The following is a 25504-nucleotide window of genomic DNA, read 5'->3' as shown; positions in this document are numbered from 1 at the left end:
TTTCTGTCAGTGGGCAGTCTGTTAAACTGCAGGCAATTTGAGATCCACATCTGCACTTGACAGCATCCGTTACGCTTGAACTCTCTGCAGTCAGGCAAATATATTCCAGTGTGTGTTGCCTCTTCCTCTGCATCTTTTCTGACACTGAATATGTTCACACTTGAAGAGGGCAAGGAGAGAGAGAAAACAAGTGTAGTAAACAGATGTTTTGGGATCTTGCATAGCTAAAGATAGATTAGTTTTGTTACTAGCGATGTCTTCTGATGAGCTTGTGCATGCCTAACATTGATTTAATCAAGCATGAGGACACCTGGGGATTCTTTTGGGTAATTAAAAGGTTATGTGGTTCCTTAGGGCTTTACAGGGGAGTTCCTGTTCTTACTTGTTGGTGGTAGCATCTCGTGGCCTGGACAGGAAACCTATGGAATATACCAGGTGTGTGTTGTAATAGTTTAATGGCTTGCTGCTTTTGTGCCACAGCTGGCCTGTTTTGTGATGCTGTTGTGATTTGCTGTAGTCAAGACAATCTCTAACAAAACCAATGTTAGTTAAGGAGTCAAAACATGAGAAGGGTTACTGGTACAGACCTTACTAAGTTGATGCAACTTCAGTTTGTTGTTGTTGGGTTTTGTTTGTTTTTTTCCTCCATTCTCATTTCCAGTGAATTTCTCTTGATTTGCAAGAATCCTGGCATTTCTGGTACATTGATGTTATTTTGTTTATTTTTGTTTCTATTTGAATATACTGGACACCCAAGCTTCTTACATGAGGCTGATGTAGCAGACTGGGTATGGCTCATGCACAGTTGCTTCATGACCTGTCCATGCAACTTGGACATCTTTAGGTGTGCGCCAGGTACTCCAGTGATTTCCTCAGCCCTTGGCTCATCTAGAGGTTTTGCAATCCTGATGTGCAGATGCTTTGCTCCTCCAGTCTGTCCTACCCCTAAAAGCTGAATTTGTGTAACAACTCTATATTTTCCTAAGAACACTTTCAACATACCTAGATTCATTTGGTTAAGATCAAAACAGTTGCCCCAGGCACCCTGACTTCATCCACACCAGGCATATGAATGCGTATGTGAATGAGAACTTGTGCATGAGAAGCTTTGGTGTTCTTTGAGCAGAATCTTAACTCTGGTCTCTGGGTTGCCTAAAGTAATTTTCTATATTTTCTCTTTCCTGGGGTTTCTGGATCTCCTGAGAAGTTTCTGAATCTCCTGAAAGAAGCAGTTCCTAATGCAACCCAAGTTCATTCCAACTCCACAGTGGTGCCAAAGAGCTGAGGGTTACATTATTATTTTCCTTCCTTCTCACTGGCTTTTGAACCTTTTATCCTTTCTCTTCTTTGATCCTAATGAGGCTTTCGCTCTGGCAGTGTGTGATAGCAGCTGTGCTGACCCTGGTATTGTTTTGGTGGGATGCTTGTGTTATAGGAGGCTTTTTTTTCATGTGCTGCCATAAAGGCTAAAGGCACTGAGTGCTGCAGATATTCTAGGCCACTACTTTCTTATAAGGGTGTTGTCTTGGGAGATAAGACAACATAGGAGAGAAAATTACATCCCCTCTGAAGGTCTTACATCTGCTGCCTGCACTTGCCTGCTCTTATGCTGGCAAGTGAAATAAACCCAAAGTTGCTGTTAGGGTTATGCAGTGAGTAACAAAGTTGGTCTTGTGTGAGGAGTGTGGGGGGAAACAGAAATGTACTGAATTTTTTACTTCTTGTGGCAGGACTGGTGCTATGTCCTCCTTTTGCTTCAGGTTTTTTTTTTCCCCTTTGCTTTTTCCCTGCTCTTCTCTCATTGTGGTTTGTTCTCTTTTTTTTTTTTTTTTCAGTAGCTACTTGAGGTTCTGTATCCTAGAAACAAGAAGGGAAACAAAGCTAAGAAAATCCTCTGAGGATGACTAGCATTAAAAAATGAAAAATAAAAAGTGGGGGGGGAAACGTCTATCGATTTTTAAATTCTAGACCAGCTGCTCAGATAGCTTGAGTCAGCTTATCTGGTTTTGGGGTTGTGTTTGCTGTTTTTTAAGCCTTGTAGGTTGGTATGACTGACTGATTTATTTTCCTCCTCTTCATTCTTCTTTCCTTTGCTCTCAGTTGGTCATGATAGCTGGTTGGGAACCTTGTCTTCATGTGAGGCACATGCCTGCTTGGGGGAGCAGCCTGTGCTTTTTCCTCCACAGGAGCCAGAAAGTAGGGCTTTGTGCTGTTCAGTGTGTGATGTCTTTTAAATGCTATTCTCTTATGTTCTGGTCACCTTAAGCCTCTCTCTAGCTCTTCTCATCAATTCCCAGCCATTCTGATAGAAGTCAGGGTTTTTTCACATTAGTGTCCCTTGCTGGGGAAATTGGTATTTGATACATAGCATATGTAATGAGTTGATCGTCCTCAGCTTGCATATTCTTCCCCTCATCTTCAGCTCTCTAGCTTAGCTCTTTACATACAGCAACTCCTGCTGAAGGCAGATATGAGTTTAATATAGTGAATCTTCTCTGAGACATAGTGAAATGAGTTTCTTTGGGTTTCTCTCAGAAATTAATGTAGCCAGCACAGACACAGCCCCCTGTCTAGCTCTGTGTGTGCGCAGTACATCTGCTGAACCAATGATTTGGATGCCCCCATATTCTTATACCATTTCAGAATGAATGACCCTTGTTTGTAGATAGGAAGGGAGGGACAGTAACAGAAGGAGTTATACGATCAAAGTTAAGATGAAGATATTAAGTCTTTTCTCCTGCTGCTTTTTGCCGCAAGATCTTCTTGAAGACCTAGATGTGTTCTTGCTTCAGCTTTATCACCTTGAGGTTTTTTTGAGGTAGGACAACTAATACTCAGAAGTGGATAATGGTATGATGTGTTCAAAATCAGAAAACTGCACAGCTGTCTGGGTCAAATTTTATTTTACTGCTACTGTGCCATGCGTATTGGACATAAGTGTAGCAGCCTCTTGTGTGCCAACCTGCACTGCAGCAGGATCGAGCCACAGTCGCCTCTTCTTGTTTCACTGTCTCCCCCTGTTCCACCCCTTGTCCTTGGCTGGTTTGCAGTATTGAGTGGAAGCCTCTTAACTCTGTCAGCCCTTCTGATTCATGCCCCTCCTGGCTCCCTGTCCACAGATCCAGTGTGAGGTCCTGCACTGACAGGGCAGTGACCAGCAAAGGGAGGAAGGGGAGGAGCACAGCGGGAAATGAGTGAATCTGTTTTAATCCAGCCAGGAGTCTGCTCAGCACGTGTGGAGCTGTCTCACATAACTGAGTGGTAAATCCCACTGGAAGCTGAAAGAGTGAGGATTTTTCTTTTCCAGAAGTGGTTGCTGGTTTGCTCCCAAATACTTCTTTCCAGTTCTAATAGATAGGCTGTAAGGCTAAGTGGTTTCCTGCCCATCCACATGTGGAGTCTCTTGGAAAGTTTTAATCATTATTTTCCATCATTATATAGATGGATGACTGGACAACATAATAAATTATCAGCTTAGAACAATTTCCTTTTACCTTAAGCTGCATATAACCCACAACGGAAGAATAACATTTAGGATAAACATCGCATAACTTTACCAGGCATGATGTTGCCTTGTTCTTTCTTTCCTCTTTAAAGTGGAAGGTTTTGATCAGTGGGGTAGAGGAATGAATTGTGAGAAGCAGATCTAGTAGATGACTGCCGTTGAACGAGGCAAAATGCTGTTCTGAACTGAGATCATTTCAAGACTTATGACCATTGTGGCCAGGTTAGAATTGGTGGCTACATGGACAATGAAATCCCAATTTGTAAGATAACAAGTGTTCCTGCCTTATTTCGGAGCATATTTTTCTTAACTAATTGATCACTTTGGACGCCACAGTGGTGGTTGCCTTTAGAAGGTACAGAAGGAGTCTACTTCTTTACAGACCCAGTGCGCCTTTTAGTACATGTGCAGTTTGTGCAAAGCCCTACTGCTCTGTGCAAGTACAGTTCTTCACTAATTTTTCCCTAGCATTAATGCTATTGGATTGTATCCCAAATGCAGCTTAAATGGGTAGAGGAACATTGAAATACTTGAACTGCTGGGTTGCCAGTAGATAAATCCAGTTCTGCTTGTGCTGGCTCCTTCAGTTTTACTTTATTCAAGCTTCTGAAGGAGAGTTTCTGGGCTGCCTCTGTATGTTCTTTTCTAAAGGAGAATCCTGCGCTGTTGTAAAGTCTGTGGAAACATACCGTAAAATGAAGAGAAGTTCTCATCTATGGTTCAAAGCAAATTTCAGCATCTTTGGCCACACCAGTGACAGCTTGCTTAGTCCTCTTTAAAATGGGACAGTTGCCTTTCAAGAGTTAGACCTCTTCCCCTCCCTGTCTCCCAGGAATCTGGACTGTTGTTAATGCATTTCTTGCATGAGGCTACTGTGCTTGTACATGCTATCTGGGGAGATTTTCCAGGTGGCACTATTGTAGTGGTGGACCCGGAGAGGAAGGTAAGAAAATCCCCTTCGTTGAGATTGTTAAACACAATTTTGAATTGAAGGGTTGTGACTGCAGCGGGGTTTGAGTTGGGCCATTGCAATCAAACCAAACCAAACAAATTTTGCTGTGCCAAGAGGGAGCAACACCAGGTTTCAGTGTCCTGAAGGTGTCCAAAAAGATGATGGAAAGTACCCAAACCCTTCCCTCCCTTTTCCTTCCCCAGCAATAGCAGATCTCTCAGAAAGAAGCAGGGATGCTTTGTTTAACTCTTAAATGTCCCTCTTAAATGCCCACTGGAGGGAAAGAAGTGTATCTGCACTGAGGCATGAAGACCTGAAGTGTAAAATACTTCCTTTCACTCCTTGCTTTTATTAATGTAGATTAGGCAGGGAAGGTGGGCTGAGGAAGGCCAATCCAGTCTTAGTTTCTGGCAAGTGAGCAAACTCTTTGCACTTGGGACAAGAGAATGGAGATCCCCTTTGCAACAGTGCTTTATTCTCAGGCCAAAGAATGGTAACTTTGATATTTTAATTTGCAGAGGTGGATTGAAGGGGGGCTATGGCCTCACCCCTTCTCTCTTGCTGTTGGCCTGTGAGATTAACAGGTAACAATCATACAGTCCTGGAGCAATTGCCCTCTTCCCATGTAGGTAGCAGCTGGGTCCACGCCTGAATCCCCATCATTGCACTTCAGACAGAAGAGACCCTGCCTAATGGAGTAGGCACAGTCTTAGTTGTCTGGGCTGTTTCCACATGCCTGTACAGCTAGGCAATAATTTCTAAATTGGTTTTTGCTTGGTCTCCCTTTTTGTGAGTGCTGGAGACTCTTCCACATTGAATCCATGTCTCTAATAAAACTGCACCTGAAAAGTAGAGTTGTTTGCCGAACGGTTGTGTATTGATCCAGTTGAACCGTCTCACTTGGTTTGGCAGAAGAGGAGATGAAGATGCAAATGAAGCAATACTAGTGATCGCCTAGAGCTGCAGGCAAATTCCCCTGGTTTAAGTCCTTAGCAGAATGGAGTCAAGCCTGTCAAATCCACTTCCAGGCAGTTTTGTATTGGGTTTGTGTGGCAAGGTTTTGGTAGCGGGGGGGTGGCTCTTCTGTGAGAAGCTGCTGGAAGCTTCCCCTATGTCCAACAGAGCCAATGCCAACCGGCTCCAAGATGGACTCGCCACTGCCCAAGGCCAAGCCCATCAGTGACAGTGGTGGTGCCTCTGGGAGAACGGATTTAAGAAGGGGGAAAAAGATGCTGCAGCACAGAAAATTCAGCCAGAGAGAGGAGTGAGAAGATGTGAGAGAAACAACCCTGCAGACCCCCAGGTCAGTGAAGGAGGAGGGGGAGGAGGAGCTCCATGCGTTGGAGCAGAGATTTCCCTGCAGCCCATGGGGAAGACCCTGGTGAGGCAGGCTGTCCCCCTGCAGCCCAGGGAGGTCCACGGTGGAGCAGATCTCCACCTGCAGCCTGTGGAGGACCCCACGCCGGAGCAGGCGGGTTCCCAAAGGAGGCTGTGACCCCATGGGAAGCCCGTGCTGGAGCAGACTCCTGGCAGGACCTGCGGATCTGTGGACAGGAGCCCACAGAGCAGGTTTTCTGGCGGGACTTGTGACCCCGTGGGGGACCCATGCTGGAGCAGTGTGCTCCTGAAGGACCGCAGCTCATGGAAGGGACCCATGCTGGAGCAGTTCGTGAAGAACTGCAGCCTGTGGGAAGGACCCGTGTTGGAGAAGTTCATGGAGGACTGTCTCCCGTGGGAGGGACCGCACACTGGAGTAGGGGAAGAGTGTGGTGAGTCCTGCCCCTGAAGAGGATGAAGCGGCAGAGACAACATGTGATGAACTGACCGTAAACCCCATTCCCCGTCCCCCTGTGCTGCTGGGGGGGGGGGGGGGTAGGTAGAGAATGCAGGAGTGAAGCTGTGCATAGGAAGAAGGGAGGGGTGGAGGGAACGTGTTTTGAGATTTGGGTTTATTTCTCATTACCCTTCCCTGGTTGATCTGCAATAAACCAAGTTAATTTTCCCCAAGTTAAGTCTGTTTTGCCCGTGATGGTAATTGGTTGAGTGATCTCTCCTGTCCTTATCTCGACCCATGAGCCCTTTGTTATATTTTCTGTTCCCTGTCCAGCTGATGTGGCAGAGGGAGTGATGGAATGGCTTTGGTGGGCACCTGGCATCCAGCCAGGGTCAACCCACCACAAGTTTCCATCAGCCAGCCCCCAGGTGTGTGTGTATGTATGTGCTTTTGTTGTCACATCTAATTAATTTAAAATCTTTACCTGTGACAAACAATTGAGGATGTAGAATTTGGTAGAATCTTAAATAATGAGATAGCTGTGAAGCTCCAGACCTGCAGCAAACTTGCTGCCCAGCAGAGAAGGGAGAAAAATAGGACAAAACCTCAAAATAGCTGGGCAGAAAAGCTGCTTACTAAATGAGAGGGAGACTGTGTCAAGTCTCTGCCCAAAGTGCTGCTGTCTGTGCGGCATGCACCGAAGACTGCAGCATCAGGGTGCTGTCAGACTGCTGGAGGGAAGGTGTTGGGAGCATGAGTCTTTGGCTCTGAGAGCTCAGCTGCTGGCTGGGGAGGTGGTTAATGCCATCTTCATCAGGAGTGGAGTAGGTTGAAGCTCTTGTGGTGGACAGCGGGAATCTTGTGGGACGCTTGGCTTCAGACCCTGTGTGACATTGCACCTTGTGTCGCACTTGATATTGAAAAACTAGTCAGGGCAGTGCTGATGTTTGGTGTTGCCAGCTCCCTTTAAAACAAGCTGCCGTCTCGCTGTACATAGAGCTGCTGTTTTGATGTACACGGAGCTTCTGGTTGCTTCTCCAGAGTGCCATACGTCAATCCAGCCTTCATGTTACAAAGGGGTGGGTTGCTGTTCTGTAGCTGGTTGCTACAGCCTCGGGAGAAATAGAGATGAAATGTGACGCTTTGTCCCACAGTTACTATTTGAGGATCTGTCATCAGCAGTAGGTCTGATATGGCATCCTTCCTCAAGCCACCAGGTACCAACGTGCCTGTTTATCCTGTCTTTCTACAGAAGCCACGTGATATGAGCCCTTTCTCCCAAAGTGCTTCCTTTGTACACCCCATCCGATCTGGGGTGAGCCTGTGCTCATCCATGCTTCTGTGCTTTAAAGCACGTTTTTTCCATGCTTCTTCCTTTATGTCAGGCACCTGGAAAGGGCTGGACTCTGCAGCTGTGCTCAGCTTAGGAGCGTGCTGCTGCATCCCGGTGTTGTTACAGCAACCCTGCCAAGCGAGGAGCAGCAGTTTGTGCTTCCTTGCAGCCTTTCCAGTGGGAGGACCCACCGTGGTGATAGGCAGTACTGGCTCTCTAGGCTCAGGGATGAATTGAAGCTGAAGTCTGGTGACCCTTGGTAGCAGAGTTTGCTGCTGTTTAAAAAACAAACAAAAAAACCCCCAAACAACCCTAAACAAACCCCTAAAAGCCACAACAGGAAGCCTTGACCTGTTTAGGTTGCCAGATGGTTTTTGACATTTAGATTAAATTGAGAATTTTCCAAAGGAGTGGTCCAATTGCAATGAAACGTTTTGGGAAACATTTCACAAATTTGTTCACCAAGAATTCTGTGGAGAAAGGGAGTGCATGAGTGGGAGCAGGTGCTTTTCCCCAGAACAAATTGCCTGAGAACATCTCCTTGGGATGTGGGCAACCTCGCTTTGAGTTGAGCTGAAAACTGGGTTCAGTTCAGACCTGAGCTGGTAACTCTACTCCTCCTTCCTCCCCCCCCCCCCTTTTTTTCAAAATTACAGGGTTGGGGACAGGAAAATCATAGACTCGTAGAATAGTTTGGGTTGGAAGGGACCTTTAAAGGTCGTCTAGTCCAACACCCCCTGGAATGAGGAGGGACATCTTCAACTAGATCAGGTTGTTCAGAGTCCCATCCAACCTGACCCTGAATGTTTCCAGGGATGGGGCATCCACTGCCTCTCTGGGAGACCTGTTCCAGTGTTTCCCCACCCTCATCGTAAAAAGTTTATTCCTTATATCTAGTCTAAATCTACCCTCTTTTACTTTAAAACCATTATCCCTTGTCCTGTTGCTACAGGCCCTACTAAAATGTTTGTCCCCATCTTTCTTATAAGCTCCCTTAAAGTATTGAAAGGCTGCTATAAGGTCTCCCCAGAGCCTTCTCTTCTCCAGGCTGAACAACCCCAACTCTCTCAGCCTGTCCTCACAGGAGAGGTGTTCCATCCCTCTAATTGTTTTTGTGGCTCTCCTCTAGACCTGTCCAACAGGTCCATGTCTTTTCTGTGCCGAGGGCTCCAGAGCTGGACCCCAGGATTCCAGGTGGGGTCTCACCATAAGTATGTTGTTCTGTATTTGGGATGATGGTGAGAGTTTGTCTGAAGGACAGGAAGACTTTTCTGAAAAAAGCCAGCAATGTGGAAGAGGCAATGTATTGTAGGGCATGGAGAACTGAGTTTTTCTTCTCTATTTTTGATCTGCCACGGGACTGGGTGGTAGAGAAAATCACTTTGCTTCTCCCAGCTTGCACCTTTTTCTAAAAATAAGTGTAACAGTTTTCTATTTTCTCCCTTATGGAGCTTTAGATAATAGGTGCTGGGTATTAAACAGATGACTTAAAAAAAAGATGATTTAAAAAGTGCTGTCTTGTACAGCAATCCTTAGTCTTGCTAGTTTGGATGCTCTTCTCCCAACATCACATACTAGCTAGCCCTCAAGGTGGTAGAGTCCACAAAGACATGTTGTGCCGCTTCTTAAGAACCTCTGTAGTGTGCTGCTCCTGCTGAACGTCCCACAGCTGGTTCCACGCGTGGGACATGAGCTCGGGTGACATGGTGGTAGGTATATGCACAGAAAGTTAAGGACGTGATTAAGGTAAAGAACACCAGATGCTGCCAAGTCTACTGCCTCTGTGTCCTCCTTTGTACCTGTTGCCAGCACTGAGCAAGCCCAGTTCTTGACAGAGAGAGGAGAGCAGAATAGGGTGGGAGTGGAAAGAGATGCTCTCAGAATGGTTTTGTAGAAGGAAATTGGATGGAGATTGCATAGGGATCTCTTCAGTTGTGCCTTTTGCCTTTTTTTTTTTTTTTTTTTTTTTTTTTTTCCCCCTGAACATCAGAGCGTTTCTACATGAAATTTGTTTGATTACTTCAAGGAAATAAGTAAAAGTTTTCTTGCTCTACCCCTCTCCTCTCCTGTACTATATACCTTTGAACTCTGACCCTTCAGTACCACAGCGTGGCACATAATTGTGTTAACTATAAGCAACTGACAGTGAAGTTGGGGATGGTTTTTAGTGTAAGAATAAATTGCAGGACCCTTATTCTGGGCCAGAGAAGGCTCCTTGCCTGCAGCATGCATGCAGGCAGCATGAATGTGCTCTCACCTCCAGTGATGGAAATCCTGGAGAAGGGTTTTCTTTCCCTGTGTGATGCTACGGTGCTGTGAGCGAGCCGTAAATAGTTTAGTAGTGTGGGTAGGGCAGGTCTAGTTCCATAGCTTCAGTCCCACGCTCCTTTACACAACTGGTGTGGCAGGTCCAGGCACTGCCTGTGCAGTGTGTGTGTTGGGGGGCCAGAAGTGTTAGCTGAGCCCTCAAGAAGGGTTATGTGAGTGTGGATTCTTGCTGTTGCCAAAAATGTTAGTGATGAAGAAAGCGTGAGCAGGGAAGTGGGAATGCTTTTATCTTTGCAAGGCTGCAATGAAAATTCTCGTGACAAAGAAAAAGCACTTAACTTCCCTTGAAGCTTCCCTGTGCTGGATTCCTGAGGCTGCGAGCAGGGAAAGGTAGGGCTTCTTGAAGGAGTCCTGGGAGTTTGCTGCTGTTTGGGTTGCCTGACAAACCATATTAAGGAGAACTATATAGTGCATGCTTGTTACTCCTTCCATCTTAGTTCCAGGGCAAATATTCCAGTACTCTCAATGTGAGAGTCTTATCATGCCTGTCAGAATACCTACAGCAGTTGCTGTTTTAATGATTATATTGGTCATATCTGACTATAACCTGCCTTATTAAGAGAAATGCTGACTGTCCTCAATCTTTCCCTGTGCCAATTGTACTGATTTGATTTTTAAATTGGGGGAGGCAAGCTAGAAATAATCCCATGTAGATGGTCAGTCTGTTGCTTTGTGCTTTGATCTCATTAACCAGCATGTGAACTAAAGGGAAGTCACTATTTAAAAAAAAAAAAAGGCAAAAAACCTCCAGACCAGTCCCGTGGTGAGGGTCACTTGCAGTTTATGCGCAAAGAAATTGAAGCGAGAGAATAAGCACGTCTACTTTATTTAATAACAGAGCTAAACACTCTGGTAGAGCTCTGCAAGTGGGAAGCTTTGACAGATTTGGAAAGCTATTGCATGCTAATGAAATAGGGAAGAAGAGTGGTTGCAAAGCCCACGCTGCCTTGGCTATTTTGGAACATATAGGCCTTTTCTCAGCTTGAAGCTCTGCAGGCCCCTGGGGTTTGCCCACTGCCTGAGAAAGGAGGGGGATGGCACAGAGCAGGAGTGCCCGAAAACCTGTGTACCTGCAGGTAGCAACCTGCTCTCTTCTCTACCTGCTCTGTATCTCTCCAGCAGTTTACCTCCTAGCAACCAGTGCCTTGGTGCGGCAACACGACTTGCTTGTGAGCCAAGTCCTCAGCTTGCATAAGAGCGGGGAGGGGGGGAATAGGAACTGAATAGCAAAGTCTGGGATGAAAATGAGATACCAGCCGCCTCAGCTGAGCTCCACCCTTTCTAAGAATCTCAAAACAGGCAGCGTGTCTCCTGGCAACCTTGACACAAATCGTAGAGTTTAACTTAAAAGAAGTACATGCAGTCCAAAGGACATATCCCATCACTAGGTGTTAAGAACAGGGAGCTGGTCATTTTCCTCTTCCTGGAAGATCTGGCACTGTAGATGGTCTTGGGTTTCATTTGGTGTCAGGCAACAAGTTAAAGGTGAAAGAGCATCATGTTAGGACAGCTAAGAAGTGCCAAGGAGCGGTGTATTTTGTTTATTGTAAGCATGCCCAGACGTACCCTGACTATTGCCTAGGAACCAGATGTAGGACTTAGCCCTCCCCGCTAGGCGAGTGCTGGAAGCCGTGCCGTGCAATGCGTGCACACATGCACCACCCTGTTGTGCACCTGAACCTGGTTCTTTTGGCTGACAGTCAAGGATCACCAGAGCTGACACCGGCCGCTTCCTTGCCTTCAGTGTCAGTTGCTACGCTTTTGCAATGCTGACCTAACGCCTCTTAGTCTTGGACTCCAACCTGGCCACGTTTCTCTGACGAGAGATGTAGATATATGAGAAAGCAAAACTGAGTTTTATCATGATTGCTTCTCCTTCCACAAATGCTATCTTTTCAGGTCTCCTGACAACTGATGCTCATTAGCTACTCTGAAGAAAAGTTTTGGTGCATTTAAAATGCTCTATATTACACTGAGATACAGGCAAAGCAGCGGTAAATGTTCACCTTCTGTTACAGCCAGAGCTGTCACAAGGCTTCTAAAGAGATAACATAAGCAGAAATGAATTTTGCCAATGTGGCAACGTCTGAGCTGTTCCTGCTCTGAGGAGTGGTGGGACTGGGGCAGGGAGCCAGCAAGAGCTCTGGACATTTGGGCCCAGGAGCCACAGCAGACTTCTCGTGGGTTGTGGCACCGACAGCAGCTGTGGGGAGAAGCAGGTTTCTCCCTGCCCCTTCTTTCAGCATCTGCCAGCCTGACCTTGTAGGGCTCTGAACAGGCAGGGTTGGCAGGAGGCTTTTTGCCCTTTTGCTGGCCCTGGTAGCCTGCTGCCCTGCTGCCTGAGGCGGCTGTGAGCTTTGCCTGTGCCTAGAGGAGCCGAAAACAACTAACCATTTGAGTGGGTGATTCTTTAACTCCATGCTTTCGAAGAAGCAGGTTTGGTTGTTTTTTTTTTTTCTTTCTCTGACACTCTTACAGAGATATGGCAAGGATTATGCTTACTGAAGCATTCAAGAGGAAAAGCTGCTCTAGTTTCTCTGCCGCAGTGGGGGCTTTTGCCATCTGCTCTGGAATGCAGGAGAGATCAACGCCGGGTCGATGGGCACTGGAGGGGCCTTCCCAGCGCCTTCCTTACCCTCTGCGTGGCCATCCTCTGAAGGGAGATGGTGGTGAGGAGGGGGCTGGGAGACAGGCCTGCCTCAGTCTACTTCTTTCAAAAGGTTAATTAGATAAGAACAGGGAAAGAGTTAAATTGTATTACTTCTTGTTTTGGTCCTTTGATGGATGCCACTTTAATATCGAGTACACTGCTTGCTCATGGTAAAACAATTAAAGCCCTGAGGCATCTGCCATGAGCTGTCATGTTCGTCTGCCCCAGATGATTAGTTTGATGTATAGATCTTTTTCCCTGCTCCCGAGCTGCTCAGGCACAATGAGGGAATACTCTGGCTGCGCTTGTTGCTGGAAATGGAGGTGTTGGCCAATTGTTTGCAAGCGGGATATATTTTTCCTTTGGGACTTGATTTTAAAGGAAGACACTCAGCTTTTGAGGCTTTGTGGTGTGGTGGGAACTGCTCTTGCAGAGAAGTCGGTGCAGACCTGAAGTGTAGAGCCAGATGTTCCCATGTAAGCCCGGCTGGGTCTGTGAATCCCTGCAGGGAGCTGCTTGCTCCCAGGAGGGTGCCTTCAGAGACAGCTCCCATCTTCTCTCATTATACTCTTGGGCTGGAGAGCTGAATTTGCTCAGCGCTTGATGGCAGATTTCATTATTCTGCAGGAATTTTATTGTAAACTTTGCTTCTCTTTATCTTTCTTGCCTTTCCCTCTGAACTGCTATTTGCCTGGGGTTTTAAAATATTTTTTTCTTTTTTTTTCTTCAACTTGTCTTTCATAGCTTTCTCTTCCCTTAGATCTGCATGTTTGCAGTGCCTGAGGCACTCCCCTTGGGCTTTGTTACGCTCAGTGTTGTTTATGGGCAAAGAGAAAGCACACCTTATATATGCGGGCTGCGTGTGTGTACAAATAAAGAAAGGCAAGAATTTATTGTTAGTATAACTGAATGCTTAACACTCAAAGAATCATTTTACCACTAATTATTACAGAAAAAGAATAATAATGCATTTGAATGCTTCTATATAGAAAAAGTCTCAGTAATTGTGATAATGCAACTAAAGCTGTAACACATTTCTTTGTTTCTATTAATTTTTCCTGGTGTTATGCTCACCCTTGTGTTGCTCTGGATCTTAAATTCAGTTGTTGGAGGGTAGCACCATAAATCTTCAGCCTTTGTACTCCTTCACCGGGAGGAGTATGATGTGGATGTTGCTGGATTCTTCCTCACTCCAGGATCCACCTGGGTCATTTTTTATGTTTGCTAACACATTTTCACACCTTTCTTTTTTTTTTTAGCTGGTCTGCAGCTCCATGATGCTTCTGAATTCACTATGTATGGTGTCTTTCATGCATGTTGAATATTATTTCTTTGTTTTCTTTGTTACCCCTAAAACCTGTTTTGTTCAGCCCCAGGTCAGTATTTCTTTAACAGACCGTGGGTGAGTTGCTCACAGCTGTGGGGTCTCCTCTGCCAAGCATGTGCCTCATCTCTTATCATCCCATGCCTGTTCTCCTCTGCATCTCCTTTACACTGCATCCCCGCATCTCCACTTCTCAAGGCCTCTGCTATCATACCATGCCTGCATTTCTCTCCACTACATTGTTGTGTTAGTTGTAAATATCTCAGTCTACATAAAATAACTGCTTGTTACTGTTATTTATATAAAACTATGGTTGTAGCGCACAAAGATAAACAGAGGCAAAACAAATTAGCCATAGACACCTGGTCAGTTAGAGAAATTGCTGTCACAGCTCAACCAAGTAAAACAGAGCTACAGGCAGGTCAAGAAAAGTTCAGAGCAAGCAAGCCCAGGAAGCCTGAGGCCTTTCAGACTCAGTACGAAGCTTACAGCCTGCTGCTGAGAATGGCAAATCTGGGGCTGTCAGCCAGATGCTGATGGAAGAGGGACTGGGTCTTGAGAGCAAGTGGAGGGGTGGAGCACAACTGGGGAGCAAGAGATCCCCAAAGCAGGTGTCTTGGCTGGTCTGTCAGGACGGAGAGTTGTTCTCTTCCACTTGTTTTGCCCGTGACAGCCATAACTTTGGGAGGAGACCTCAGCATATGGAGACAAGTTCTTTCTCAATAATTAACACAGCATGCAGTGATTCTGTAGCATCCATCCTGGAAAAAGTTGCATTCCCTGCCTTGTGCAAAGCTCTTCAGGTTTTCAGCCGTGTTCTGGCTGTTTGTTTCATCTCTCTTGGTCGTACCTGGGACCAGCCAAGTTCGGCTCAAGGCTCCATTTTCTACTGCTTCTCAGTCTCTCCTGTCTGACTGATCAGCGCATTTTCTTGTCATGAACTGTCTCAGTGATCCTTTTATTCCTCCAGCCTTCCTATCATCAGTTGCCCATTGCTCTAGCCCCCAGGGCTGGTGCTCATTTGCAACGTTCAGTGGGCGTTTGCCAAGAGTGCTGAAATAAAACCCTGCTCTGCAACTCCTACTCCTAGCCCAGTTGATTTAATGCTTCATGTAGGTGTATTGGTGGCATTGCTTCCCTGCCCCTGGGGAAGTGAGTGGTTTTGGAGGGAGGAATGTGGACTGTATGTATATGTGTGTGTTATAGTCAGCCATGAGCCTGCATGTGTGTGCATATATACCTATGCACATATATATGTCTGTGCACATGCATTTGTCATTAGTGCTTTACGTCCTTTGAAGCTTGTCAGACAAGCAAGCTGACAGGCAATTCACTGTGTGTATGCACAGCTGCTGCTTTGCGAGGCTTCACTGTTCCACCTACCTTAGCTGCAGGCTGGAAGAGAGGTGGGATATTCTGCAAGGCAGGGGAGATGGCCTGTCCCCAGTTCTGCTGGGGCAGGGTTTTATCCCTAGTTTCTCATCCATGAGTTTTTTTTCCTTTCCTGGCTTTGGAGTGTCAGAGGAAATCAGGATGTTTTGAAGGTGAAGTTCCTGCTGAATCACTGGTGACTAGGCAGCCGTGAGCCATAACAATTAACTGGAATAATTTTCATCTTCCTTGCAACTGTAATGATTCCCAGTTGGTAAGCTGGTTTAAATTCCGTGGTTTTCCTCTGAGCCTGTTTCTCCCCTCTGCTTTCCCCACACGCTCTTCTTGCCCAAGTCTTTCACAATCTCTGTCTGGCTTAGCTCTTTGCCTCCCAGAAAAGGTGCCTCCTTATTGTGCAGCTCTGTGAAAAGCCAGGGCTCTCCTGAGGGCACTACTGCTGCGTCTCTGGCTCCAGCGTGGCTGCTGTGGAGTTGCGCACAGCTTTCCCTGCGGGTGACAGGACCCTGGCTGTCTTTTGTCCCTGCATCCATTTCGTGCGAAGCGTGGAGTCTGAGTTTGTTTTCCTGAATCATCACTCTGCCTTATGTTTGCCCAGTGTCAGAAGGGTTGCGGACTTTAAAACTCCTCCTCTTCCCTCTTCTGCTCTGCTCCTTTAAAAAGAGACCTTGAAATAACCTAGCATTGGAGGTTTGTGTGCTAAGATGGAGTTTTCCATGTGTGGTAGTTCCAGGGTGGCGAGGATAAGTTGCAGTAAGATCGGCTGGACCTGCTAGAAATCACTGCAGCCAGTCCTTGTGGGCAGGCAGTTCCCTTGCTCTGGTAGGAGGTGGGCAGGAAGACTCCTGCAGAGTTTCTCCTCTGTTCCTGGTAAAGCTGAAGCCTCAGTGGTGTTTATGTGTATGCAAGAGAGGCCTGGACTGGTTGGCGTACAGTCACAATCTCTGCTTCTTATTGGATCTTTTAATCCATTTATGTGTGGGTTTTTTTAAAGTCTTTTTAAAGTGTTTTGTGTGTATTTTCAGATCTGTGCGTCTGTTCTCTGCCATCTGCAGCTTGAGGCTGGATACATGGCTGGTTGTTTTAGAGTCTGGCAGGTGTAAAGGGGCTCTTGAGAGCTGCTGTTGGAAGCTATCGGCTGTGCACGGCAGGAGTTTATGTTGGCCCTGATAAGGCCCTGATAAGGGCAGGAGCTGCGAAGCTGCTTCTTGGGCCCTGTCCCCTCACCTGCAGCAGAGCTTGTGCATGTAGGCAGGCACAAACCACACTGGCAGCAGCAGATCATGAGGATGGCAGCATCCTTGCCAGGTGGTGGGGGACAGCAGTTGTCTGTTTTTCTGGATGTCATCAGATCGCATAGACACTTGGTGGGTTTTTTAGGGGTGTGTGTGGGCATTTTGAGGTTCCCATATTTGCGGATGTAGTATTTGTTCTCTTGCATGGTTTGCTCTTCTGTCTCCGTCCATTGAAGGTTGAATGAGAAGGGAGCTGTTGCTGGTATTACCCTACCTCAGCTGAGGAAAGTAATCGGAGCACTATCCTGTGGTTATGCAAAGCAAATGACACTGGGCAGAGACAGAGAGTATTTGGCTCCTTCATCTCATGTTCCCTTGTGCTGGACACGTCTGCCCTATCAGCCGATGCAATGGGTGATGTGAATTCAATAGGCTGAAATGGTGGGAGGAGCAGAGGGTGCCATTGTTCCTTTGGGGATTATACCTACAAATCCTTCTTGTCAGTTCTGCTCTGCCTTCTTATAAACTCAATTTACTGTGCTGTTCTTCCTCTTCTTGTGCGTGGGTGCCCACTGGCTTAAGATATCTCTGAATGTCAAATTTCTGGAGGCTGGAAGAAAAGCCTGGACAAATATCTCTAAAATCTGCCCAGTTCTTCCCTAGGCCTGGGCTTCTGGAGGCAAGATGTTGGACTTTAGTTTGGCCTGGTGTGGCCATTCTTGTGGATTTTCAGAGCAGAGCCTGTTCTGTGGTGTGTTTGAGCTCCCACTCCTGCAGGTTTGGGGTGCCACACAGCCTTTTAAACAGAACAAACACATCCCTGGTTGGCAATCAAAAATTCCTTCTCTGTTAGCCTAGCGACACTCTAAATGTATCAATCTCTTTCACAGTGGGTTTCTTGCTCAGAATTTGCAGCTTTTCATTAGCCTGTGCTGGTTTCTGAAGCATGAATTTAGCTCCATCTCTGACTCCCACCCTTCAAGTCTTCTTGGTCATGGTATGGTGCAGGGAGTTCCAAAGGCTTTTCTGCTCAGGCAGGAACACCCAAATCTTAACCTCTCAACAGAAACATCTTTCTTCTCAGCATGCATTTAATTAATATAGCTTGCATGAAAATACCTATTCAGTTACATAGTCAGCATGCACATCCTCTCTCATCGCTGTTAACCCACTCCCAGTACTGGCTATGATTTAAAGAAGCTTTTTGGCAGGAAGAGTTGCCACAGAGAAAATTAACACCAGCTTTTGTAGACACTGCTTCACTCTGATCAAGCTTCCCTTGGCAACCAGTGCAGTGTAAAAAAGATTTTGTTCTTATCAATGTCTTTTTTCTTTTTCATGCATTTAGTGCGTAGGAAGCTATTGTGCTCTCATTTGAATAGCTTTGGGTGGGGGGAAGAGAGCAGAGTATGAGCCAGAAATTGAGAAATGGACCGATTTTGAAGGGATGGGACTGTTTGCCCTTTTCATTTACTCTTGCAGCAGCATGAAAGGAATATATTGTGGGGGAAAAAAGAAAGCCAACATTTGTTTTGATGTCTTAATGGAGTTTTCTTTCCTCCATACAGCATCCTCTTTATAGCATAGGCTGCATGCATTTAGGAGAGGAGGACTTGACCCATGAACTCTGCCTCCTGTCACATGTCCCACAAGATAGGGCAACACTGAGTTGATGGATAACTTGGAAAGGAATGCTATCACGGGCTTTTAATTTTCCCAGGCTCTCTGGAGGAGAGTGTGGCCTGCAGAAGAAGGAAAGAGGAAAACTGACTTCTGCACAAATCTGTTTTTTATTAGCTTACTGAAGAAAGGTGAAGAAGGAGGTAGCTGGGGGAAGGCAGCTGATACTAGAGGGATGTGTGGGGAAACAAGAGGACAATGAGAAGAGTAAAATGCCCAGGAACTAGGGTTTTGGGAGGAGCAGGAGTGAAGCCAGTAGGAGAAAAGACAGAAGTAAAGGTGGGGGGAGCCGCATGGAGTGATCCACTGCTGCTGACTTAGTGAGTCAGATACTTCGGGTAAATGTGATACTGACGTCCGATTCCTCTCCATTCCTGCTCCTATATTTAGCTTAGGGAAATTGCTTCTTTTTTATATTTTGGTTTTTTTCCTCTTGCTGGAGCCAATGGAAACTGCTGACACTCCCTTCTCCCCCCCCCCCTTGCTCCCCCCCTTTGAAACAACACCAGCTTTTTATCTGCATATATGGTGCACAGTTGTGCATGTATAAGATAGGGCTGTGCCTTCATGGAGGTTTGGAAAGCTCTGCAAGGAACCTTTCACCACTTTCTTGTTGGCTGACCCAAATGGGCTTCCTGATGGAGAGAGCTCAGGTTGTCTGCAAAAACGTTTGACATCACTGTGAGAGCTGATTCTGTCCTTCCCTTGCATTTGAGGTTACCTGAATGTCCCACAAGAAGGAGAACTGGGAGAGATTCCACAGCCAAGTTGTTTTTCAAACCTGCTTGCATCAGGAAGGTATACTTAAACGTTGTAGAGTGGCATCATAGTCCTAGAAATAATACCTTTAAATAGGTATGCCATTGCCAACAGCCTCTGCAGGAACCAGGGTGCAAACAAACAGGACACTTGATCTCAGCCGGCTGATAAATGGTTTGTACAGCAGTACTTCATACAGCAGTGAATAGTTTCTATAAATGTCTTGGAAATCAGAATATGCTTGTGTATTAAAAAGGTGCTGTAGTCGTCAAGCCATGCCCACAGCTGCAGAGGAGGTAGGGTTTGTGCTGAAACAAGGGTGCTAACAATGTTGACCTAAACAGCTAGTGCGCGCCAGGGTCAGTGTTTCTCTCTGTAGGTCCCATGTGAGGTGCTTTTGGAGCTAGTCTCAGTTTGCGTGTTGGCACTAGCATTTAAAAAGGTCTCTTCAGACAAATGTGTCTTGAGAACTTGAATTTGTTTTGAAAGCTTCAATTTGGGAAAGGGGTGGGGCAGGTGGAAGAGGTGATGTGACCATTATAGAAGTGCAGGTTTGAAGTACTTTGCTTGGTTTACATCCACAGTTGGAAGCTAGGAACAGAAAGATGTGCTCTCTTCACTTGTGTCCTTTCCATGCCTCTGGCTGTAGCATACTGAATGCAGTCTTATAAAGAAGCAGACAAAGGTGGAGGATGGATAGATGGGTGTATGCTCTTGTATACAATTAATTTTCCATGGTAATTATTATTTTAACTGCTGTGAGATTAAAGCCAGCATAAATGGAAAGGAGTAGATACTTTGAGTCCCCTGAGGGCTTGGTACCCTTACTGGACTTGGAGGCAGTGTGGAGTAGGTGGGTCAGTGATCTGACCATTCAGTGTCTCCATTCCCTTTGTTTTGCTAGACCAATTTCCTTTGCTAAAACAGAGCACGCCTAGAGTACTAATGGTCTTTGAGCTACCTTGTTTGGGGAATCGCTGCAGATTCTGCTGGAGAATGACTTGCTGGCTGCGTGGGGTGGAGGAGCTGCTCTGGGGCCACGCTGAGCTGAGCTGTGAGTGTCTGAGCAGGCAACTGAAGCCACCCTGAACACTCAGAAGAGATTAAAGTGCTAGAAATGGTTAACTTCTGCTTGTTGAGATGTGCTCTCTAGGATGGAATGGACTAGAAACCCTCCCAAGCATTTTGAGAGGAAGCCAGTTTTCAAAGTTGGGTGCTCCCGACTCCCAGAACAGTATCTGTGATACTGTAAGATTGGCAGTTTGTGGCCTACCATGTGGCTGAATAAGGTGTCCTTGGAGTTGGCTGGGGTCTTCATTGCCCTTGTGTATGGCAGACAGGAGAGTGGTGGTGGAAAATTAGCATGGGGTAGCATAGTAGTGGGGTAGCTTTTGTTGAGAAGCAGCTAGTTTAAGAAAGCAACTTTAGAAGACTGGTTTATCCTAGTTAAATGACTTTATTGGCATAGGAGGTCATAACCAATTACCAAGTTATGTTAGTTATTAGCTTACAACTCAATGGAACAACATACAATCTTGTTTCATTGAGTCTATGAATCAATGAAATCAATGCTTGCTGACCAGTAAGGAGACACTGATTTATTCTGCCCTCCCTGCCCTCCAGATAGACTTCATTAATTATGGGTCTAACTCAGCGAATTGAGCATAGGGTTGTCTTAAGACAAAGTTAAAATGCCCATGTTTGTGATGGCTGCTCTGGCATTAGTAGCTGTGCAGGTCTTGGACCGGTTTGCTGATTTGCCTTGGTGTGTGAGCCGAGTGGCTCTTGCCTTCACTGTGGGCTGTGGACTTGGCCAAGGGCTGGCAAGGAGGAGGAAGCCTGCCAGCAGACGGCCTGCTCTGGAGTGCGACTGAGCTAAAATTTGTGATCGTAAGTGGCCAAAGGCTCTGTCATGTAAGTTAATAATGGCAAAGCCCTGGACCTTAGTGGTTCACTATACTATTCTAGGAAGTGGTTTGTTTGCTTGCCTGGTTTGAAGGCGATGGTTTGTATTTTGCATCTTTCCTGTGTTTTTTAGACTGCATTCACTTCTCTGAAGTCCTGTTTTTCTGCAGAGTTCCTCACAATAAAACAGAAACTTAAATGTAAGAGCTGCATAGGAAAGTCTTTGCTAGGATTTCATGTCTTTCCTTTATTCTTTCTGGTTTTTTGAAGCCTATTTTGAGCACAGTTCATCCCTGTCATAACTCCACGGGATTTTGGTCCATTAACCCTATCCAACTACACATAATGGGGTTTTGCTTTGCTTTTCTGATTAGCCGGAGGCTTGGGATTAGATAGATTTTCACATCTGCTAACTTCCTATTTCATATCTCGTGATTTGCGAGGCTTAACCTCCTCTGACTTGTTAATGGATCACAAACCACCTGCTTCTTTACACTAATCCCTCAGAAATATATAGCATAGCTTTGGCTTGAAACTCTCCAGATTGGTTCCCCAGGGTAAAAAGCGCAGAAGGATCAATCCCGGTCTGAACAAACTGCTTATTTACACTTTCCCTGTTCTTCCACAAGATTACCTCTCCAACCATGGCTGTCTGCCTTAACTATCAAGAAAGTTTGGTGCCTTTTATTGCCTTGGCCTTCAGGGCAGGGTATGATTGGCGAAGGGTAGGTGGAATGGCATGGGTGGAGAGGAGTAGAGTAGTCTAAAGCGGGGGGAGGGAAGCATATCTTGTGAATGGTTGGTGCTTTGGAGGTTAAAGCTTTGGTACCCTCTGATGGTGTCCACTTTAAGCTAGTGATGTTAATGGAGCATGACAGCTTCAGCCAAGGACTCTGAGCTCAAGGTCTCGGCTCGTCTGTCCTCCTTTCTGCTCTCTTTTCCATTTCAATATTTACACTGCTTCTGGCAGCATAGTCCGGTCAGACCAAGGGAAAGAGCAGCTGCCTGGGCTAGGCGAGGAGATGCCAGAGACATCGCAGGTCCCTGTCAACCCTGAGCTGTGTCTGCAGCACTGCTAGCCCTGCCTGCTGCTGGGGACATGGAGGGTGGCCTGGAAGGACGCAGCGTGGTGCCAAGATGTGCTTAGTCCTGTGCATCAGTGTGCACCCCTGTCTTAAAACGTTGGTGAGGTCTGTAGGTGAGGTGCTGCAACAGGTTTCTGTGATGCCTCAGCTTTTGCCTTTCTGCTTGCCTGCTTCAGGCCAACTCCCCTACTTCTACCCTGCGCATTTTTCCCCATGACTGATGTCCGTAGCCTGGGTCAAGCCCCAGTGCAGTGGTGACGTGAGTGAAGCCCTCGGCGTGTCGAAGGCTGCTAGCAGTGGAGCAGGGGCATCCCGCGGTGCTCCCCTGGTGCCGCGGTGAAGGAGGAGCCAGGACTCTCCAAGCTCTGGCAGCACGTACTAGCAGAGGGACAGGCGAAAACCACAGTTTCTATTTTAGAGGTGAAGCGAGAGATAGGGCACAAGGGCATCCGAGCAATTGCTGTTCTACCTCCTTTTAGTCACTTAACAGTTACGCTTTTGGGAGGGGGCAGCAAGGGCCATGCGTTGCTACTGCTCTCTTCTGTGAGACAAATGCTGTTACATGAGTATTTAAAAATTTTGTTTAGGGTGTTTGTGGAGAGTGGGGAGGGCTCCAGTACCTGGGACTGGTACAACCAGGCTGGTTGTGGTGGGCTGAGGCACCAAGGCAACGTGCTGTGGGCAAGATTAGCAGGAAGTGGGGCCTCTTCTCCTTCCCTCCCCTCCCAGTCAGCGACTGTTTTGCTCCTAGTAGAGGTGATTATATTCCTTACCAGGAGTCTACTACTGCTTGCTTTCACGGTTCATCTTGCTGAGAGATTTCTGCTAGACCCTGGAGCAAGTTGTTTATTCAGATACGTCCCTTGGGTCAATAGTTTTTGGCATCATATGTCTCACTTCTCAACTGGCCAGCCACTTCTTGTGCTACACTCAACAGTTTCTGTCCTGTCTAGTGTTATGGCCAGGCACAGCAATTTAGCCTCCCTGCCTCCCCTTCTTTGCCCCCAAGAGCTTTTCTGAAAAATCCCCTTTCCTTCTTCCTGACCTTCTTACTCTGTTGTAGACATGCTGGTTTGGTGCCCAGTACATAGGGTCACTTTTATGGCAGGGGACATAATCCATTAGGGCCGTTGCACAAACTTTCATGGTTAACCTTTCTGTTCAGCTTGAGCAATCAGAGGCTCAGGGCTCCCAGATGTTAGAAAGGCATTATTTATGGTACTAGCACATGGTACTTCTCAATACGGGAGAGACTTGTGATTCCCCCTGGGCTGCTCTTTTTCTTTGTGATTTCTGGTTAACCCCAGCTCAGTCTGTGAGATGAGGGGATGAAACAGCTTTTTGGGGCTGCTTTTGCTGCTGCTCTGCCAGCAAGGATAGCTCTTTGTTTTTCTTTATATACATGGTTATGTCAACTCTTTTTGTTCTTCTGTTTCCTACATCTAGGTGTGTTGTTGTGCTGTTCAACCCTAGAAAAAATAAGCAACACCATATTCTAAACAGTTCCAGGTGAGTGAAATTTTAAGCTGGGCTTGCTTTTTGTGGGAGGTAAGTTCAAGGTTTTTATGGCTTGAGTGAATTGCAGGAGCTGCTGTTGCTCTAAGCTAAATCCCCGCAGTGAGAGCTACCTTGGGGAGAGCCTGCCTGCCAGTTTGACTCCAGCTCCTTCTAATGTGAGGTGCTATTGCTGATGAGGTACCACCTCATAAACATTGAGGTCCCATGAGGAACTGCTGATAGGCATGACATGGAGGAGATCTTAGTAGAACTCCATGGTATCGGACTTTTTTTTTTTCTCCACCTAAAACTATGACCTTATTATTGAAGCCAGGACTGGGACATGGTCCTGGAATAAAGGCACAAGGATGAACCTCAACTTTTGGAGCTTTTCTGGTGCTGTAGGCATGCTGCTTGAGACTTGGGCAGCATGGAATCCCCATGGCAAGTGTTAGACCTCTGGTAAGGGAAAACCATTGTGTCAGGCTATTATGTGTGATTTTTAGCCTCTTTCCAGTTCATCCCAACTGACTCCCCAGTCGTGACGTAATGAAATGAAATCACATGTTGGAAAAGTTTCTCAGTGTCCTTTTCTCTGTTTTAGGAAAACAATTACAGCACTTGCTTTCTCTCCAGATGGAAAATATTTGGTTACAGGAGAGGTAAGTGTGAGAGGAGAGAGGGCACACCTTGTCCATTGCATTTTGAAGCTGGGCAGAGGGTGTTAGAAGAAACAATGCAGAGAGCTGCCTTGACACAGACAAATCTATTTCAGTGTTGCATCTCTGGGTGGACCTACTGGGTTTTGGGTGACTCTGGGTGCTCCTGCTGGCAGTTTTTCAGCATGTTGTCTCTCATCAGCTTGGGGAGATGGATCTTCTGGGGTGGCATTTGTGAGCTGAAGGTAGAGGGAAAATAAGTGGAAGGACACACAGCGTGGGTCTACTCTAGCATCAGTGAAGAGTGCTTGGATGGTCCTTAATCTTGGTCTGAGTTTAGCATTGTGCCTTTAGGATTTCAGGAAGTAACTGAAGCCAGTAACAGTGTTGTGGAAAAAGTGAAAAGTGCATGTGGAATGGAGTTTTAGGAATAGTGACAGAAGGTGCTGGTGCCTGTGGTTTGGCATTGTATGTTTGGCTGGGGGCGACAATTGCTTCCTCTTTCCAAACATGCCCAAGGGGAAGAATAAGGATGAGTGCACTGTATGTCTGTTCTCCATTAGAAGTTCAAGACATGGGCTGTGTCATGAGGCTGGAATTGCTGGATGTTAGAAATCCAGAGAAATGCTGACTGTCCCCCATATGGTTGGGCTCAGTTTGCTCTTGTGTGTGATTAATGGTAATTTACCACTTGTCTCTGTGTCTCTGTAAGACGTGGGGAGGGAGCGTGTGTGAAACAGGTCCCCTCCTGAGCCTCAGCCACAGAGACGAGAAGTATGTCACAGTCCTATGTCAGAGCTGTCAAGGCGGAGGTTGTTTGCTCCAGAGGTCCCTAGTGCAGCCACCCTGGTGGCAGCTGTCATGTCACTGGGTAGCTCCCAAGCTGCGCCTGAATCCTGCTTGGATCAGGCCAAGGATAGAAACAACAGTATTTTGAGATGGAGGCTACCTTGACACAGAAAAAGTAAGCACAAATTTTCCACCAGATCATCAGAGATTGTTGTTGTTATTAACTTCTTAGTGAAAACTTGAGGTTTTATAACTGTAATTTGTTTTAATGCCTCCTAACACTCTAGAGGTTTTAATGTAACAAAAACCGTTTATATTAAGATTATTTTATATATATCTATATATGTTTTTTTTCTCCCCGGTGTTTAGTTCTGATGATTCTGGTGCCTTCTTTTCTTTTTCTTTTGGTTTTTTTTTTTTTTTTTTTTTTAATCTCTGGTGCTCTACTCTTCTCATGTGGGTTAGAAAAACTGGTGAAAAATAAAGTGGGTATTTTTCTTACTAACAACTCAAACTTTTCAGTTTGAAACTTCATTGGGGTAAACAGCAAGTTCACATTTAAAAAAAAAAAAAAAAAAAAAAAAAAAAACCAAACCAAAAAACCTTTCCAGTTATACTTGAAAGCTTTTTTTTGCCTTAT

General features: G+C 46.1%; 1 protein-coding gene across 6 annotated transcripts in view; it reads left to right on the top strand.

Annotated features, from left to right (window-relative positions):
- MAPKBP1 (mitogen-activated protein kinase binding protein 1) overlaps positions 1-25504 on the top strand; it is a 108459-nt gene that overhangs the window by 32503 nt on the left and 50452 nt on the right. For all 6 annotated transcript variants that reach the window (XM_049825416.1, XM_049825412.1, XM_049825413.1 and 3 more), the window contains exons 4-5: positions 23366-23428; positions 24021-24078. In XM_049825416.1, coding sequence (XP_049681373.1) covers positions 23366-23428; positions 24021-24078 — 121 coding nt within the window. The remainder of the gene's footprint in view (positions 1-23365; positions 23429-24020; positions 24079-25504) is intronic.

This window comes from Accipiter gentilis, chromosome 22 (genome assembly GCF_929443795.1).
Source record: "Accipiter gentilis chromosome 22, bAccGen1.1, whole genome shotgun sequence".
In the NCBI taxonomy this organism is placed as follows: Eukaryota; Metazoa; Chordata; class Aves; order Accipitriformes; family Accipitridae; genus Astur; species Astur gentilis.
The sequence above is the reverse complement of the archived record's forward strand: the minus strand, read 5'-3'. Positions and strand labels throughout refer to the sequence as shown.